General features: G+C 53.1%; 1 protein-coding gene and 1 non-coding gene across 4 annotated transcripts in view; one reads left to right on the forward strand and one right to left on the reverse strand.

Annotated features, from left to right (window-relative positions):
• Window positions 1-17,098, reverse strand: part of NECTIN2 (nectin cell adhesion molecule 2) — a 28,456-nt gene extending 11,358 nt beyond the window's left edge. For all 3 annotated transcript variants that reach the window (XM_059904032.1, XM_059904034.1, XM_059904033.1), the window contains exons 1-4: window positions 16,795-17,098; window positions 4,873-5,268; window positions 1,455-1,751; window positions 66-183 (exon numbers count right to left, since the gene is read on the reverse strand). In XM_059904032.1, coding sequence (XP_059760015.1) covers window positions 66-183; window positions 1,455-1,751; window positions 4,873-5,268; window positions 16,795-16,885 — 902 coding nt within the window. In that variant the 5' untranslated portion in view covers window positions 16,886-17,098. The remainder of the gene's footprint in view (window positions 1-65; window positions 184-1,454; window positions 1,752-4,872; window positions 5,269-16,794) is intronic.
• TRNAR-CCU (transfer RNA arginine (anticodon CCU)) lies at window positions 7,046-7,118 on the forward strand. Its single transcript has one exon. It is a non-coding gene; the product is annotated as a tRNA-Arg (tRNA).
• Window positions 17,099-17,155: the final 57 nt, after the last annotated feature.

The raw sequence follows: 17,155 nt of genomic DNA on the forward strand, positions 1-17,155 counted from the left end.
CCAGGATCCAGGCCCCCGGCCCCTCCCCCCTCAGACCCAGGAGTCTGGGTCCAAACAGGACTCACGTGCTCCAGTCGTAGCCTGTGGGCTCCGGTTTGCTGCGGACGTCACAGTTCAGGGAGGCCTCACTACGGCCGACATACCAGTTGTCATCATAGCCAGATATGGAGACCTCGGGGGGGTCTGGAGGAAATGGGGGGACTGGCTCAGTGACAGGGAGAATCCCAAAAGGGGTGATGGGTGAGCAGATAGATAAGAATCCTAAAGAAATGGGCTGGCAGGAGGCGGACCCATGGCGAATGCGTGGGGCAAATCAATCCGGGCTGTACAGACACTGTCCAGGGACGCGGCTGAGGGTCATTCTGAGGAAGTTACTGTTCGTTGCGGCAGCGCCCGAGGGAGCCACTCGAGATAATGTGTGTCATTTCTGACATGCCCAGAGTAGATAAGGGAGTTAGTTTAACTGAAGGCATTGTCTGGGGAACTAGTATAGAAAATGCTGAGTTGGGGTATGGGGTATGATCGGACAGTGGCTGGAAAAGCTGCTAAAGTAACTGTTTGGCAGGGTCTGTGGGAAGAGTGCCAGCGGGAGCCTCTCTGGGTAATATTAGGCAGTGTTGGTGTAAGCAGTTTGGGGAAGGGCTAGCACAGAACATATCAGAAGGGGTTGATACTGACAGCGTACAGCGGGGAATTCCTTGGCGGTCCAGTGGTTAGGACTCGGCTCTTTCACTGCTGTGGCCCCGGGTTTAATCCACAGAGTGGCCAAAAAAACAACAACAACAACAAAACACATATTATGTTGATAGGGTCCAGAGGGGCCAATGTGATTACGCTGGGGGGCAGAAGTAGGTGTAGAGGCCCCAGGAGAGTCAGTATAGACAGTGTCCAGGGAGCCAATTTAGACAGTATGAATGGGGGTGTGTATGTAGACAATAGTGGGTTGGGTAGTGTAGACAGAGTAGTGGATATAGACAGTGAGGGAGCAGTGTCAACTGGGGTCCACGAGAGCCAGAAAAGATTGCTGGGTGCAGTTGTGTGCTGGTAAACTGGCTCTCTGAAAACGGAGGGGAAAAAAAAATAGAATAGCCCTGATTTGAGGTGTCTGCCAATTTCCTTGGTGTAAATACTCCACACGGCTGATTGAAGCTACCGGTAAGACTTCACTGGATGTGGAATTGGGAAGAAATGTATAATACCGACCCTTGCAAACCCATTCTGATTTACCATTGATTGTGGCAGCAAGGTGAGAGCCTAGGGAAGCCAGTATAGACAATGAGGGGGCAGTGTGCAGATGTTGTCCCGGGAAGCCAGTGTAGACAATGGGCAGGAAGGCAGTGCAGAATTTGACCCAGAATGCCAATGTAGACAACACTCAGGGATAGTGTATACGGTGCCCTAGAGAAGCCGGTGTAGACAGTATTGGGGGTGTGGTCACATCCTGATGCACTCACAGCGCACAGAGAGGGTCACAGGCAGCAGAACTGGCTCCTCAAAGCTCTCGTGCTCCACTTTGCAGGTGACCTTGACACCATCTGCTTGGCCCAAGGGTACCAAGGTGAAGCGGCTGGTGACGGTGACTGTACCAGGCAGGGGTCCTGACACCTGGCTCTCTCTGGCCTCTCCATCCAAGGATGAGAGCCAGGAGACTCGGGCAGGTGGCCGGCCGCCCGTGGAGACACAGCGGGCCACGGGTACAGGATCCAGACTGAGTGTGACTTCTTGTGTTTCGGCATGGTTCTGGGGCTGGGCTAGGGAAAGGAACAGAGGGCAGCGTGGGTCACTCCACACCTAGAGTCATTCAACAAACACCTCAGCAGTGGAGCTGAGCAGTTAAGCCCCAACTGCCTGGGTTTAATTCCCAGCTTTGCTGCTTTGCTGCTTTGCAGCTGCATGGCTTTGGGCAAGTCATTTCCCAACTCTGTACCTCAGTTTCCTCTTTTGTAAAGTGGGGATAATCATAGTACCCACCACATAGGATTGTTATACAGATTAAATAAATTGATATGTAAAGCACTTTGGACGGTACTTGACACTCACTGTGTTATCTAAGTATTAGCCATTATATTTTCTGTTCTGCTCTGCTAGAAAAACAGACAATGTCCACAAGTCTGGAAGAGGCCGAGATTTTAAAAGAAAAGCCAAAGCAGAATAATGAGGTTCAAAGGTCCAGCTGAAAAGCCCTCCAACTTCTTTCCCTTTAATCACCATTAGATTGTGGTGCCAGAAGTGGGATAAAGGCAATGGAGCTTCCCAAAGCTGGAAATTTTTTGCCCTTTTCACTCATCCTCCTGGAAAACATGGAAAAATATTAGGCAGGGTAAACCTCCACGAGGAATAATAATGACAACCCACAGTTACTAATGTGTGCCCATAACCAGACACCTGAGTTCTGACACCTGAGTTCTCCACCAGGTGGAGAGATCCAGGAGGCGTCTCTAGCTGCCTCCTGGATCTCTCCACCTGGATATCTCCTGAGCTTCTCAACGTGGCACTGCCTTCCTCTCCTTTCCTATCCTTCCTGCATTCTCTCCTGACCACTAAAGTCTCTGACGGGCCTCCCCACATCCTCCCTGATCACCCTCCCATCAGTCCTATGACAGCTCCAGGCACACCCACCCCATCCCCACTCCCACCCACTGCAGGGTCTTAGCGACTTGCACTGCCTGGAGTGCTCTGGCATCCCTTCTCCTTGTCTTACCTTCCTCCTCCTCCAGATCCCAGCCTCACTTCCTCAAGGAAACTTCCCTGACATCTGACTCCCCAAGAAAGTGGAGGCTTCACTGTTCTGTTCTGCACTTTTGTGGGCACCTGGTGCATGGCAGGTGCTCTCTACGCATCTCTTGAATAGAACAAATGATTGCAGAAGAGAGACCTTTGTGAGGGATGAGTGGGGAGAAGAGCTGTGCCTTATGCAAAACAACTGTGGTTTTGGGGCTCCTTGGGAAGGGAAGTGTGTTCTGAGGGACAGTACAGGGTACACTTCCCCAACTCTCTGGGGCTGACAGTGGGGGAGATAAAGTGTCCAGAGTGACGTGGCTTCTGTGGAGTTGCCGGGGGAAGATGGGATCCCAGGGGATTGCCAAGATTTAGCAAGAAATAGCATCTTCAAAAAGACGCCTTCCCTAAGTCTTCCCCATTTCGCCAAGTGGTTGTGCGGGTCACCTTCCTGCTGGACCAGAAGGCTGGGAGTTCTTGATCCTCCTCCTCCCTTAATTCACAGACAAGCACCTTCTATCTCTTAAAAGTGTGATTATTTCACTTTATTCCACTTCTCTCTTTATTCCACTCCCCTCCCCTCCTGCTTCTTCCCCCTTCCAAGCCAGTGCCTCCTCTCACCTGGTCTCCTTGCTTCCCTCTACCTTTGTCTACCCCTCTGATGGGCCCACACACAGCAGCCAGTCATCTTTTTAAAGCAATTTCAAGAGCCTGGTCAAGGTGCTCTTATGGTTTGAAATCCTCTGATGGCTCCAAATAATATTTCAGATAAAGGGGATTCCCTGGTGGTCCAGTGGTTAGGACTCCAAGCTTTCACTGCCAAAGGTATGGGTTCAATCCCTGGTCGGGGAACTAAGATCCTGGAAGCTGAGCGGCGTAGCAAAAAAAAAAAAAAAAAAAAAAATTCAGATGAAGTCGAGCCACCTGGCCTCTGTCTATGAGGCCCATGCAATCGTTATGACCCTGTTGGTTTTCTTGCCTTGTTGAGGGTCACTCAAGCCCCTGCCACCAGCCCCACCAGCCTCCTTTCTAGAACATGCCAAGCTGGCTCTCATGTCCCAGCGTATGCATAGGCTGTTCCCTCTGCTTGGGCATTCATTCCTCTGCCCGTGGACGTGTCCCCGAGGGTGGCTCCTGCTTAACACTTTGGGACTCGACGAAGAGGATTTTGCTGACCGTTCTATCTAAATGAGTCCACTGGGGCCCTCACTCTGAGTATTGCAACATCCTGGTGTTTCCTTTCTTTGCCAAATTGATTATTCTCTGGCTTAACCTCTAAAATATTTCCAGAATCCAATCTCTTCCCATCACCCCCACTGTCTCCATCTTGGTCTAGTTGCCATCACCTCCCACCTGGACTTATGCCGTCACCTCCTTTGTGGTCTCCCAGCCTCCACCCTCACCCACCACATAGCCAGAAGGAGCCTGTGAAAACCCAAGCCAGATCACATCCCTCTTCTGTTCAGAACTTCCTGTAGCTCTTGTTTTCTCAAGGCAAAAGCCAAAATCTTCACGTGGTCCATGAGGCTGTGATCTGTGCTCTCCCATCACCTCCTCAACCTCGCCTCCTTCTACTTTCCTCCATTCATGCATCTCCAGCCACACTGACTTCCTTGCTCTTCCTCAGACATTCCAGGTGTGCCCTGCCTCAGGGCCTTTGCACTTGCTATTCCCACTGCCTGAAACTCTCTTCCCTAGACCTGCAGGGCTCCCTCACCTCCTAGTTTGGGTTAGCACCAGACCACCCTCGCTTACAATTGTAACCTGCTCCCCTCCAACTTCTGAAGCACCTATAACCACCTGACTCACTCTTATTTTTCTTATTTATGTTATCTACTCCTTTGTTTGGAGTCTAAGCTCCAGGAGGGCAGGGAGTGCTGTCTTCCTCACTGTTTTATCCCTAGAGCCTAGCATAGTGCCTGGCACACAGTAGGTACTCAATTTGCTGAATGCTTGTTGCCGGCTGTCTCTCCAACTTGCAGAACAGCGTGTGGCAAACAGTAGGTGCTTAATGAATAGCTGCCCATTGGCTGAAGGTCACGGACAAGGTCGATATCACAGCTAAAGAGGAGAAACAGGCCGGTGAGGGGCTCTCGCGCATTGCACCCCCGGACCCTCCCACTTCGTTGCAGCCCTGCCCCCACCCCTGCTCACCTATGACTCTGAGCCAGGTCACTCCCCGACTGGTGCCCCGGGGGAAGGTGGCAAACTCGCAGGTGTAGTTGCCCTCGTCCTCCACCGTCAGCCCCCGGAGGGCCAGCGTGGCGTCCCGCACCTCCAGCTCTGTGCCTTGCCCGGCCCCGGTGCTCTGCCCGGCATTGACGAAGGACAGCCGCTCCTTGCCAGGTTTCGGGCTGGGGAAGCTGGGACCATACAGGGGGTGGAAGATGGCCACGTTCTGATTACCCTCAGGAGCGTCCAGGCGCAGCCACGTCACCTGTGACACTCGGATTTCAGGCGCTGGGGGCAGCAGGTGGCACGGCAACTCTACGGTGTCCCCCAGGTGGCCCCGCACCTCGGCTGCGGCCCGAACTCGCACATCCTGGGCTCCTGCGGAGAGAGGAGAGAGAGAGGTCGGGTCAGTGAAGGACCCAGACACCTCCGGGCCAGGCCGGGCCATCACTGAGGGGCTGCCCCCTGAAATGCAGACCCGCAATGCAATGCAAGAATCTTTATGAAATCCCAATTCCCAAAAGGCCAGCCAGAAAGACAGTTTGAGGAAAACTAGGGACATTTGTGTCCAGGCTAGATGACATATGATTATGGAATTACCGTTCATGATCTTAGGTGTGATGATTAAATTGTGGTTATGTAGTATTCCTTTAAATTTAAAACATTTTTTAAAAATTTTATTTTATTTTATGCCATGCCGCATAGCTTGCGGGATCTTAGTTCCCCCACCAGGGATTGAACCCAGGCCATGGCAGTGAGAGCGCAGAGTCCTAACCACTGGACCGCCAGGGAATTCCCTATTTTATTTTTATTTTATTGAAGTATAGTTGACTTACAATGTGTTAGTTTCAGGTGTACAGCACAGTGATTCAGTTTATATATATATCTCAATACATATATGTGTATTGTATATTCTTTTTCAGATTATTTTCCTTTATAGGTTTTACAAAATATCGAGTATAGTTCCCTGTGCTATACAATAGGTCCTTGCTGGTTATCTATTTTATGTAGTATTCCTTTTTCTTAGAAGATAAATGGCGGGGCTTCCCTGGTGGCACAGTGGTTAAGAATCCGCCTGCCAATGCAGGGGACATGGGTTCGAGCCCTGTTCCGGGAAGATCCCACATGCCGTGGAGCAACTAAGCCTGTGCGCCACAACTACTGAGCCTGCATTGTAGAGCCCGCGTGCCACAACTACTGAGCCCGTGTGCCACAACTACTGAAACCCACGTGCCTAGAGCCCATGCTCCACAACAAGAGAAGCCACCGCAATGAGAAGGCCACGTACCGCAACAAAGAGTATCCCCCACTTGACTCAACTAAAGCCTGCATGCAGCAATGAAGACCCAATGCAGCCAAAAATAAATAAATAAATAAATTTATTTAAAAAAAAAAAAAGAAGATAAATGGCGGATGGGACTTCCCTGGCGGTCTAGTGGTTAGGACTCTGCGATCTCACTGCCGAGGGCCTGGGTTCAGTCCCTAGTCGGGGAACTAAGATCCCACAAGCTGTGCGGAGAAGAAGAAGGAGAAGGAGAAGGAGAAGAAGAGGAAGAAGAAGGAGATGATAAGGGGTGGAAATGTCATATCTGTGATGTACTCTCAAATGGTTCGTCAAAAACAACAACAACAAAAACGATAAAGTGACGAAGGAAACGTGGCAAAATGTGACCCTTTGTCAAGTCTAGGGGCAGAGGATGAGGGAGGCTGCTGGGCCATTCTTCCAGCTTACACGTGTATGTTTGAAATTTTTCATTATCAAATGTTTGGAGGGAATAAAGAATCCTCCAAAAATAACAAAAACCTAAATCTATCCCAAAAGAAATTGTAAAAAAATTCAAAGTGTGAGGATAGTTTTCATTTTTTTTCCTACACAGTAATAATACTTTCTCTCACCTTTCTATAAAACCTACAGCCCTCTGTGCCTTTTTTTTTTTTTAATTTTTATTTATTTTTTGGCTGCATCGGGTCTTCACTGCTGCACGCGGGCTTCTCATTGCTGTGGCTTCTCTTGTTGCAGAGCACGGGCTCTAGGCGCGCAGGCTTCAGTAGTTGCAGCACGCGGGCTCAGTAGTTGCTGTGCCTATTTTTTTAAAAATAGCCTTGCTGAGATAAAATTCCCACTCACCCATTAAAAATGTACAATTCAGGGACTTCCCTGGTGGTCCAGTGGGTAAGACTCTGTGCTCCTAATGCAGGGGGCCTGGGTTTGATCCCTGGTCAGGGAACTAGATCCCACATGCATGCCGCAACTAAGAGTTCGCATGCTGCAACTAAGAAGTCCGCACGCCGCAGCTAAGACCTGGCGCAACCAAAATAAGTAAGTATGTAAATAAATAAATGTCTATATCTTATGTATATTTTTTTAAAAGTTAGACTAATAAATAAATAAAGTACGAGTCAATGGCTTTTCATATATTCACAAGAGTTGTGCATCCATGGCCATAATCCAGTTTAGGACATTTTTATAATCCCCCAAAGAAATCCCTGTACCCATTAAACAGTCACTCCCATTTCCCTTCCTCCCACCCCCTAGCAATCACTAGTCTATTTTCTGTCTCTATAGATTCTCCTCTTCTGGACATTTCGCATAAATCAAATCATACAACATGTGGCTTTTTGTGTCTGGTTTCTCTCACTTGGCATAATGTCTTCAAGGTGTACCCACGCTGTAACATGGGTCAGTGCCTTGTTCCTTTTTATGGCTCAGTAATATTCCATTGTGTGGATTGACCACATTGTGTTTATCCGTTCATCAGTTGATGGACATTTGAGTTTTTTCACCTTTTGGCAATTATGAATAAAGCTGCTGTGAGCATTTGCGTACCAGTTTATGTCTGAACGTATGGCTTTTATTTCTCAGCTTATCTTTTGTTTTCTGTTTGTTAATAAAAACTGGAATAAAGGGGACTTCCCTGGTAGTCCAGTGGTTAAGACTCTGCGCCTCCACTGCAGGGGGTACGGGTTCGATTCCTGGTCAGGGAACTAAGATTCCGCATGCCGCGCGGTGTGACCAAAATAAATAAATAAATAAATAAAATCGGGGGCTTCCTTGGTGGCGCAGTGGTTGGGAATCCGCCTGCCAATGCAGGGGACACGGGTTCGAGCCCTGGTCCGGGAAGATCCCACATGCCGCAGAGCAACTAAGCCCGTGCGCCACAACTGCTCAGCCTGCGCTCTGGAGCCCGCGAGCCACAACTACTGAAGCCCGTGTACCTGGAGCCCGTGCTCCGCAACAAGAGAAGCCGACACAATGAGAAGCCCGTGCACCGCAACAAAGAGTAGCCCCCGCTCACCGCAACTAGAGAAAGCCCGGTGCAGCAACGAAGACCCAACGCAGCCAAAAATAAATAAATAAAATAAATAAATTTTTAAAATAATAATAAAAAATTAAAAAAAATAAAAACCAGAATAAAGATGAATGTTTCTCTGCTGTGTAAGGCAGTACAGCATGGTGACTGAGTGCCTGGGTTTGAATCCTGGCTCGGCAACTTACTGGCTGTGTGACGTTGGGCAAGTCATTTAACCTGTCCGTGCCTCAGTTTCCTCGGCTGTAAAAGGGGGGTAATAATGGTGTCCATCTCCTAGGGATTGCCGTTTAAGGATTAAAGGATGTTTGTAGAGTACTTGGCACACAGGGCCCCCGGAAACACAAGATCAGTGCTTGGTAAATAAACATAGCCAGGTAAGTGTAATTACAAGTAGCCCTCGACACCCAGCCTCAAGGCAAGGCCCATGCCCAGCTGTCTCCGACCGAGATGTGAGGGAAGGAGCGTGTGCCGCCGCTGGCCTCACACAGGAATCCAGGGAAAATTAACAGAGGACCCTAGTGAGAGGGTCCCCAGCAGAAGGCAGCCCCTTGGGCAGGACCCGTCCCAGGCACTTCTCAAAACAAGTCACCAGTGAAGGCCATTGTGTGACGCAGACATCATCTCGTGGAAGCCCCACATATATCTTGCAACTCAAACCCAAGGGTGCCACCTTGGAAGATGGGCTCCTCCTCTGCGGCGGGACCGAACTGCAGAGTGTCATGTGTGGGCCCCCGGAGAAGCTGGCTGGGGGCTTCCTGCTGGCTCTGTCCCTTTCCAGGTGGGGACCTTGTTTCGAGCCTAATTTCCTCCGTCTGTGAAATGGGGATGTTTAAGCAGCCCTGCGGGGTCCCTTGTGACAATTCCATTAAAATGATTTTCTCCTGTAAGCTCCTCACAGGGCTGGCAGGGCAGGGGAGTCAAGCAGAGGCGGCCAGCCATCCGCTGCAGGCCAAATCCGGCTCTCCCACATAGTTACTTTTGGCCCACATAACATCGTTCCAGAAGCGGACAAGCAGCACAGAAGGGTCTGGAGATTAAAGGTCGAATCCAGACAAAAATCAGGATGTGAGGCTCTGGGGGCAACAGTTAGGTGGAGCTGAGGAAGGGCCGCCCCCTTCCCTCAAGGTGCCAGGAACCATTACCCACATGGCCCCCAAAGGCACTGAGTATGGGACAAGGGTCCCCAAAGGCTATGCCCCTTTCTAGCTGGGTGAGGAGGGAAGGGCACTCCGTCAGGGAAAAACCCAGGCCAGTGTGAGCTGCAGAAGCAAAGTAGGGCAGGGCCAAGGGCTTAAGTTTTCTTCTCGAGGTAAGTGGGAGCCATTGAGGGTTCTTCACTTGGAGAAGGACTTGGCTAAAGCGAAGATTTAGAACTTCAAGGGCATGAATGGTAGGAACCTTCCCGCCAGTTATTCTTTCCCAGACTATGCCAACCAGTGAGCAAAAAACAGTGACTCAACCCGCAGGCCCTGGGTGCTAGAGGGTCAGCCCCTGAGGACAGGGATTTGCCTGTCTTGTTTCCTACTGTATCCCCGGAGCCTACACCAGGGCCTGGTTATAGTAGGTGCTCAATCAATACTGTTAAAAAAAAAAAAAACCTGTTGAATAAATATCAAGCTCTGTTCTGGGGGCAGGTACCACAGATGTGACGGGACAAATCACGTGCTTGTCCTCTAGGAGCTGACATTCAGGAGGCGAGACAGATATTGTACAGATAGTGATCACCAAGCACTTCATTGGAAAGACTGAAGGGGTGGGGCTGGACCTAGAGCAGGGGCCTGACCCAGCCGAGGGGAGGGGCAGGAGAGCTTCCTGGAGGAGGAGACCCTTTCCAAGGGAAGCCAAGCTACAGTCCACAGAGCCCCACATCCCTCTTTGGGTCGCTGGGTCCCTTCTGGGACTCAGATTTCCTGTCCTAAGGAAGTCATTGTGGCTGCAAGATACCTCTCCATTTCTGGGGAGTTCTCTGGCGGTCCAGTGGTTAGGACTCGGCACTTTTACTGCTGTGACCTGGGTTCAATCCTCTCTTCTGAGGGAGACTGCCCTCCTGCATCTAGAGTGGCCCTGGTTGCTTCAGAGGATTAAAAAAAAACCCCACTTTTAGGAATTCCCTGGCGGTCCAGTGTCTAGGACTCTGTGCTTTCACTGCGGAGGGCGCAGGTTCAGTCTCTGGTTGGCAAGCCACGTGGCGCAGCCAAAAATAAATAAATAAATAAAAATTAAATTAAAAAAACCCACTTTTAGCTTCTTGTGGGGCAAGGTTCTCAGCAAGTTCTTTCATCACCAATAATCTGTCCCCGATGGCCACACAGCCCTCCTCTCTCCAACTAGCTGGCCCTCGTCCCCTCACCCTGCACCTCACTTTCTCCCCATCTCACACAGCAGATTTTCATGACCTTCTTGGCTCTCTGAGAGCAGGAATTCTTTGCCTGGTTTTGCTCACCCTCAGCGTCTGCAACAGAGACCGGCTCCTAGTAGACGCTCAATATTTGCAGAATGAATGAGGTTCTAAAATCCCATGGCTTGGACTTCCCTGGTGGTCCAGTGGGTAAGACTCAGCGCCAATGCAGGGGGCTGGGGTTCGATCCCTGGTTGGGGAACTAGATCCTGCATGCATGCCCCAAGACTAAGATCCTGCATGCTGCAACAAAGACCCAGCGCAGCCAAAAAAAAAAAAAAAAATCCCATGGCTCTACAATCCCCATTCTAAGTGTCTCATTCTGAATGAATGAATAGGATGGTTCAGCCCTTGTAGGCTTAATGGCCCATTTATTAGGTATTTCCACCTCAGTAAAAGGTTCAGGATGGAAGCTTTGGAGTCATCCCTGACTCCTCTCTTTCTCTCACCACCGCCCCCCTCCACGCCACCCATGCAATCCATCAGGAAATCCTGTCAACTCCATCTTCAAAATATATCTTCAAAGCGGACCAGGTCTGATCCCTGCATTGCCTGTAGCCTGGTCTAAGCCAGTGGCGTCTCTCCCCTGGGTCATCCTCCCAGGGAGGGTTGCCGTTGCCCCTGAAGTCTGTTCCCACACCTAGCCAGAGAAGCTACAGCAGATCAGGTCCCTGCTGTGGCTCTCTCCTCACTCAGAAAAAAGCTCAAGTCTTTACAGCGGCCCACAAGGCCCTGCGTGACCTGTGCTCATCCTCTTTCTGACCTCATCTCTCACCCTCTCCCCTTGGCTCACCCTGCTCCAGCCACACCATCCTCCTCACTGTTCCTCAGACATGCCAGGCAAGTCCCACCTCCGGGCCTTTGCACTTGCTATTCTCTCATCCTGGAACACTTCCCCTTCCCTCCCTCCCTTCGGATCTTTGCTCTGGGGTGTTCCCTGACCACCTTAATGATGAGAACAGAAACTCCACTGGCCCTGCTTCGATTTCCTCATAGCAGCTGATGTCTCTTCCCCACTAGAACATCAGTGCCGGGGGCAGGGATCTTCGTCTGTCTTGGTCACTGCTGTATCCCCAGAGCCTAGAACAGTACCTGGCACACTGTAAGAGCTCGATAAAGGTGAAGACGGGGAATCAGCAGTGCACTAGATCATACAGGCTGAGGCTGAGTTAGAGTTTGGGCTTTTTCTTGGGGGCACTGGGGAGCCACAGAGAGTTATAGGCAGGGGGAAGGACAGGGTTAGGTTTGTGCTTTAGAAAAATCCCTCAGAATGGAGTGGGTCGGGCTTCAGGAGTCAGGGTCGTGGGGATGGAGGATGAACCAGATTGCAAGCACATTCAGAAGTTGGAACGGTTGGGACACGGAGGCTGACTGGCTGTGGGGGTGAGGGGGACGGGGTTAGTGTGGGCTAATGCCCAGATGTTTTGCGTTTCAGGCAGAGGCAGGAGAAATGATGCCAGGAGGAAGGCTGGCCTGGAGTTCGGACCCTAGTGTCCAGCACGCTGCTGGGCAGGTGATTGTGCCCTGACCTTGGCCAGGACGTGACCAGCACCACGGCGGGGGAGAGTGTGGCCATGGGAACACCACCCTCCCTCAGCTTCCCTTGGCCAGCCAGGCTGGTGACAGCTTCATGAAGTGTCAGCTGGGTCCCCAGACACGCTTCCTCTGCCTGGGCCCTGGGATGCAGGCTTCCTGTGGTGGCAGAGTCGGGGCTGCCCAGGGCATTGTGTGAGCCCAGGGGAAACATCTGGGGGGGGCGGGGTGCAGAGACTTATAGCCTGAGACCCTGAGATCTGGGGAAGGGTAATCAAGGCAGAGAGGAAGGGGCTGGGGGCCCGGACTCCTGGGTCCCTGCCTGGCTGGCTCCTCCAGGCTTGGCTCACGCCCTCCAGACCAATAACGCATCATGACCTACCCTCTCACCACGGGGTGCAGCAGACTCCAGCAGACCCTTGAAGGCCAGCGTGCTTGGAGCGCTGGCCTCAGCTGCTGCCTCAGCTACCTTGTCAATTAATTAACTGCATTAATCACAGTGCCCACCCTCACAGCCGACATCCAGGAGCCGGTCTGAGGAGGGGGTGAGCAGCTGCGGTAGCCAGGATATGGGGCTGTCTGCCTGGGCCCGCATGTCGGCACCTCCCTCCCCCAGCCCACCTCTCTGATCGTGGTCATCACTCAGCTCGGGGCACCCCTTCCCTCCCTGGTCTGAGATTTCCCTGCCTTTCTGCAGGGGCTTGACCCCCCTGAAGTTTTCCCCTGTGGGGTCTGATACTTCTGGGGGTGAATCTCTTCCTGGTCAAGCCCCTCAGACAGAACCCCACTCCCACCGATCTGCCCAGTGTAGAGTTTACACCAAAACATTTCTGTCTCTGAGACTCTGGCCTCCTCCTCCTGCAGGTCCTGTCTCTTTGATCTCTTGTGTCTCTGTCTCTGATTCTTAGGGTTCCGAGTCTGCCCCCCCTGTGTCTCCCAGGAGTCCCTGGTCTCTGCTCTCTGTGTCTATCTGTCTGTCTTTCTCTCTAACTGCTTTATTGGGATACAATTCCCATACCATACGATTCCCCCATTTAAAGTGACCAGCTTGGGACTTCCCTGGTGGCGCAGTGGTTAAGAATCCGCCTGCTGGGCTTCCCTGGTGGCGCAGTGGTTGAGAATCTGCCTGCCAATGCAGAGGACACGGGTTCGAGTCCTGGTCTGGGAAGATCCCACATGCCGCGGAGCAACTGGGCCCGTGAGCCACAATTGCTGAGCCTGCGCGTCTGGAGCTTGTGCTCCGCAACAAGAGAGGCCGCGATGGTGAGAGGCCCGCGCATCGCGATGAAGCGTGGCCCCCGCTTGCCACAACTAGAGAAAGCCCTTGCACAGAAACGAAGACCCAACATAGCCATAAAAAAAAAAAAAAAAAAGAATCCGCCTGCCAATGCTGGGGACACGGGTTCGAGCCCAGGTCCAGGAAGATCCCACATGCCGCGGAGCAACTAAACCCGGGCACCACAACTACTGAGCCTGCGCTCTAGAGCTCGCAAACCACAACTACTGAGCCCGAGTGCCACAACTACTGAAGCCCGCATGCCTAGAGCCCGTGCTCTGCAACAAGAGAAGCCACCGCAATGAGAAGCCCGTACGCCTCAACAAAGAGTAGCCCCTGCTCACCACAACTAGAGAAAGCCCGCATGCAGCAACGAAGACCCAACGCAGCCAAAAATGAATAAATAAATAAATAAAAATAAAGTATCCAGCTCAATGGCTCTTAGTAAATTCATAGATTTGTTCCTCCATTACCACAATCAATTTCAGATCATTTTCACCAGGCCAAAAAAATCCTAGCTGTTCTCATATTCTTTTTCTTCTGTATCTCCAACATCTGAGGTCTGGGTCTTTCTGGGTCTGGGTCTCCTAGTCTCTGGAATCTGGCTCCCTGCACCGATTCCTGGGGTCCCTAATCTCTCCAGGTTTCTGGTCTCCATCTCTCAGGGCTGCGATTTCTCGGTGTCTCTGACCCTCAGCTCTCTCTGCCTCCTGGGTCTCCCCATCTCTGCATGTCTCTCCACACCTCTGACATACTTTCTCTTTGCTGGGCCATCTTACTGGGTCCCCTCTTCTCCTCCCCCTCCTGCTCCATTTCTCAGCATCACCGGGACATTAAAAATGTAACAGCATCCCTGGCAGAAGCGGGGGAGCTGGCCAGAGTGCCCAACTCCCTGTCCCTCCCGTGTCCACCACTCCCCGTGGCCCCCACACACTGCTGGCCTTGAGGCTCGCCTGTGCCCCGACCTCCCTGGGTCATGGCATCGCTGTCACTGACTGGCTGGGGTCTTTTGGGCCCCTTGCCTCTCACCAAACCTCTGTCTCTCTCTTTATGCTGTTCCTGCCTTTATCCAGACGTCCTTCCAGCTCCTTCCCCCCGACCCGCTCCCCCTCCCACACTGCCCCATCCCTGTGGCTGTATTTCATTCCCCCATCCCTCGGTTCCATTCCTGTAAGTGTCTCTGACCCCATCCCTAAATTTGTTTCTGATGCCCTCCCTCTATTGGCTTCTGTCCCCATCCCTGTATCTCCAGCCATTCCCTGTATCCCTCTCTCCCCTCTCCTCCCCCTAGGATGTGAGCAGACCCACCCTTACTTCTCCCCTGTCCAGTCCCCCTTCCCTAACAAGAAGAGACAGCAGGCGGGCAGGCCCCTCTCCTCCCATCCCCCTCCGCTACCGTGGGGCTGCCTGGCTGACATGGCTGAGCAGTGAAAGCTGGGAGGACCGGGGAGGGGCGCCACAGCAGGAAGCCCAGGTGCTGCACCCTCATTCCGTGGAGGCCAAGGAGGGGGAAGGCAGAGGAGCCAGGGACAGGGGAACAGAGATGGATGGAAAGGAGAGAGAGAGGCCAAGAAAGGAGGAGAGAAAAAGCTTGGAGAGAGATTAGAGAGCCAGAGGAGCAGAGGGAGAGGGTGAGAAATGGAGAGAGGAAGCGGGGAGAGAAAGTGAGGGAAGGAGGGGAGGGAGAGAGAGAAAGAGAGGGAGGGAGAAAGGGAGGGAGGGTGGGAAGGAGAGATGCAGAGAGGAAAGCAGAGAGCAAAGGCACAAGGATGGAGGGTCAGGAAAGGGGAAGACCTCCTCCTCAGGTGCTAAGAGCTTCCCCCCGGGGACCAGTGGGACCTCTAAATTCCACCAATGGCCCCGCAGGGAAGGAATTATCTCAGTTTTCCAAAGGAGGAAATGGAGGCTCAGAGGCACTTTCTGGAGCCCACCAGGTGGGGCAGAGCCAAGAAAGGCTCTGAAGTCTGCAGACTGGCTGTGGACCCTGGGAGAGTGGCTTGCCCTTTCTAAGCCTCTGTTTCCTCATCTGCAAAATGGGAACAGGAACTGGACCTGTCTCCCAGGGTGATCAAGAGCCTTCCATGAGGTCATGCACCAAGTCAATGTCTGGCACAAGGTCGGGTGGATTCTGAGCATTCTCACAGAGGTGGCAGGTTCTGACTTTATCTCCCTATCTCTGACACAGAGGGAGAGGCAGGCGATGGAAGAGTCAGTACACACTTCTGGGTCAAAGCTGGGAGACAATTCAGACACATGCTGGGAAAAAAAGACCAGGGGTCCCGCAAGCTCCCTCCGTAGTTTCTGGCAAACCTTTGGGAAACTCCAGTATCCTGAGTTTCTAGCTGGGAATAAACAGCCGGGTCACCTGCAAAGGGGCGGGGCCAGAGCCTCCTTCACCTGTTTCCTCCCATCCCCTCCCTCTCCCGGGGCTGCACCCCTCCCCTAGGGGAGGTAGGGGGAACGGGAGGTGGGGAGTGGGCCGAGCAGAGGGAAAGACAGCGGATTAGGGCGGCGTCTCTTCGCGTCCACCTCCCGCTGCGGCTCCTAGGACAAAGGCGCGACTAGAGGAAAGATAAGGTCCCGAAACCGGGAGTCCGGGACCGGGAGTCAGGAGAGCGCCCGCCCCCGCCTTGCCCTGGCTCGGCGAAAGTGAAACCCGGAAAACTTCCCCAGGGATGCCCCGCCGACGGCTCGCAAGGAAAGGGAAGTGTCCCAGCCGGCGGGACTCGGCCTCCTTAGTCTACCTGGGACACAGCCGACCGAGCCTCCAGCTTCCAGACAGGGCCTCCGGCCCTTAATTATATCTATAACCCAAGAGTCAGGGTTTCTGCCCACATTTATGTCTGAATCTCAGGAGACATTCCAATGCCCACAATTAAATCTGGAGCCCAGGAGACAGGGCCTTTTGCCCTCCCCTCCCCCCAATTCTGTCTGGGACCCAGGAGACAGAGCCCCCTGCTCACAATCTGGAACCCACAAGTTTGAGCCCTTCCTGCCCCCAATTCTACCAGGACCCCGGTAGACAGAGCCCTTAGCCTTCATTCTTCCTGGGACCCAAGAGATAGAGCCCTCAGCCCCTAATTTTTCTGGGGCCCGGGAGTCAGAGCCTTTAGCCCTCTCGGGCTCGGGGTTGGAGCTCGCAGGCCCTTCCCCAGGTCGCCCGAATTATCACTCTTGGCCCTCTAGGGGACCCAAAGTCCGAGCTCCCCGCCCCTCTCGAGGACCTCGGCATCTGGCTCCCTGCCCTCAATTCTCCCCGGGCCTCAGACTCCCAACTCTGGGAGAAGGAAAGGGGGGTGGTCTCGCCTCATCATCGCGACCCTCCTGCTGGGGGTAGGGAAGGGGATGGGTTCGCGCGCGGCGGGAAGGCGCCTGCGGTCTCTCACCGGTTTCCCGGAGCAGTAGCAGCAGCAATAGCAGTAGCGGCAGCTTCGGCGGCGACAATTTCGACGGCGAGAGGGCTGCGTCCCGGGCCATGGGGGGCCCGGGAGGGACTGGGCCCGGGCGGGGGCCTGCGGGCCACTCTGCGTGCGCCAATCGGCTGGGCAGACGCGCAGGTGCCTGAGTGGCTTCGGCTCCCGGCTGGTTCCCGCCGCGCTCTGCTCTCCCGGCTCTGCTCTCGCGGTCCGGTTCTCCCGGCTCAGCGCCCCCCAGCCCCCAGCTTCTTTCTGGCTTCGGACTCGCTGACGTCACAGGACCCACCCCCTTCTTCCCCCGGGCGCCGAGCCGCTCTTAGGCTCGGGCCAC

Source organism: Balaenoptera ricei, chromosome 19 (genome assembly GCF_028023285.1).
Source record: "Balaenoptera ricei isolate mBalRic1 chromosome 19, mBalRic1.hap2, whole genome shotgun sequence".
Classification (NCBI taxonomy): Eukaryota; Metazoa; Chordata; class Mammalia; order Artiodactyla; family Balaenopteridae; genus Balaenoptera; species Balaenoptera ricei.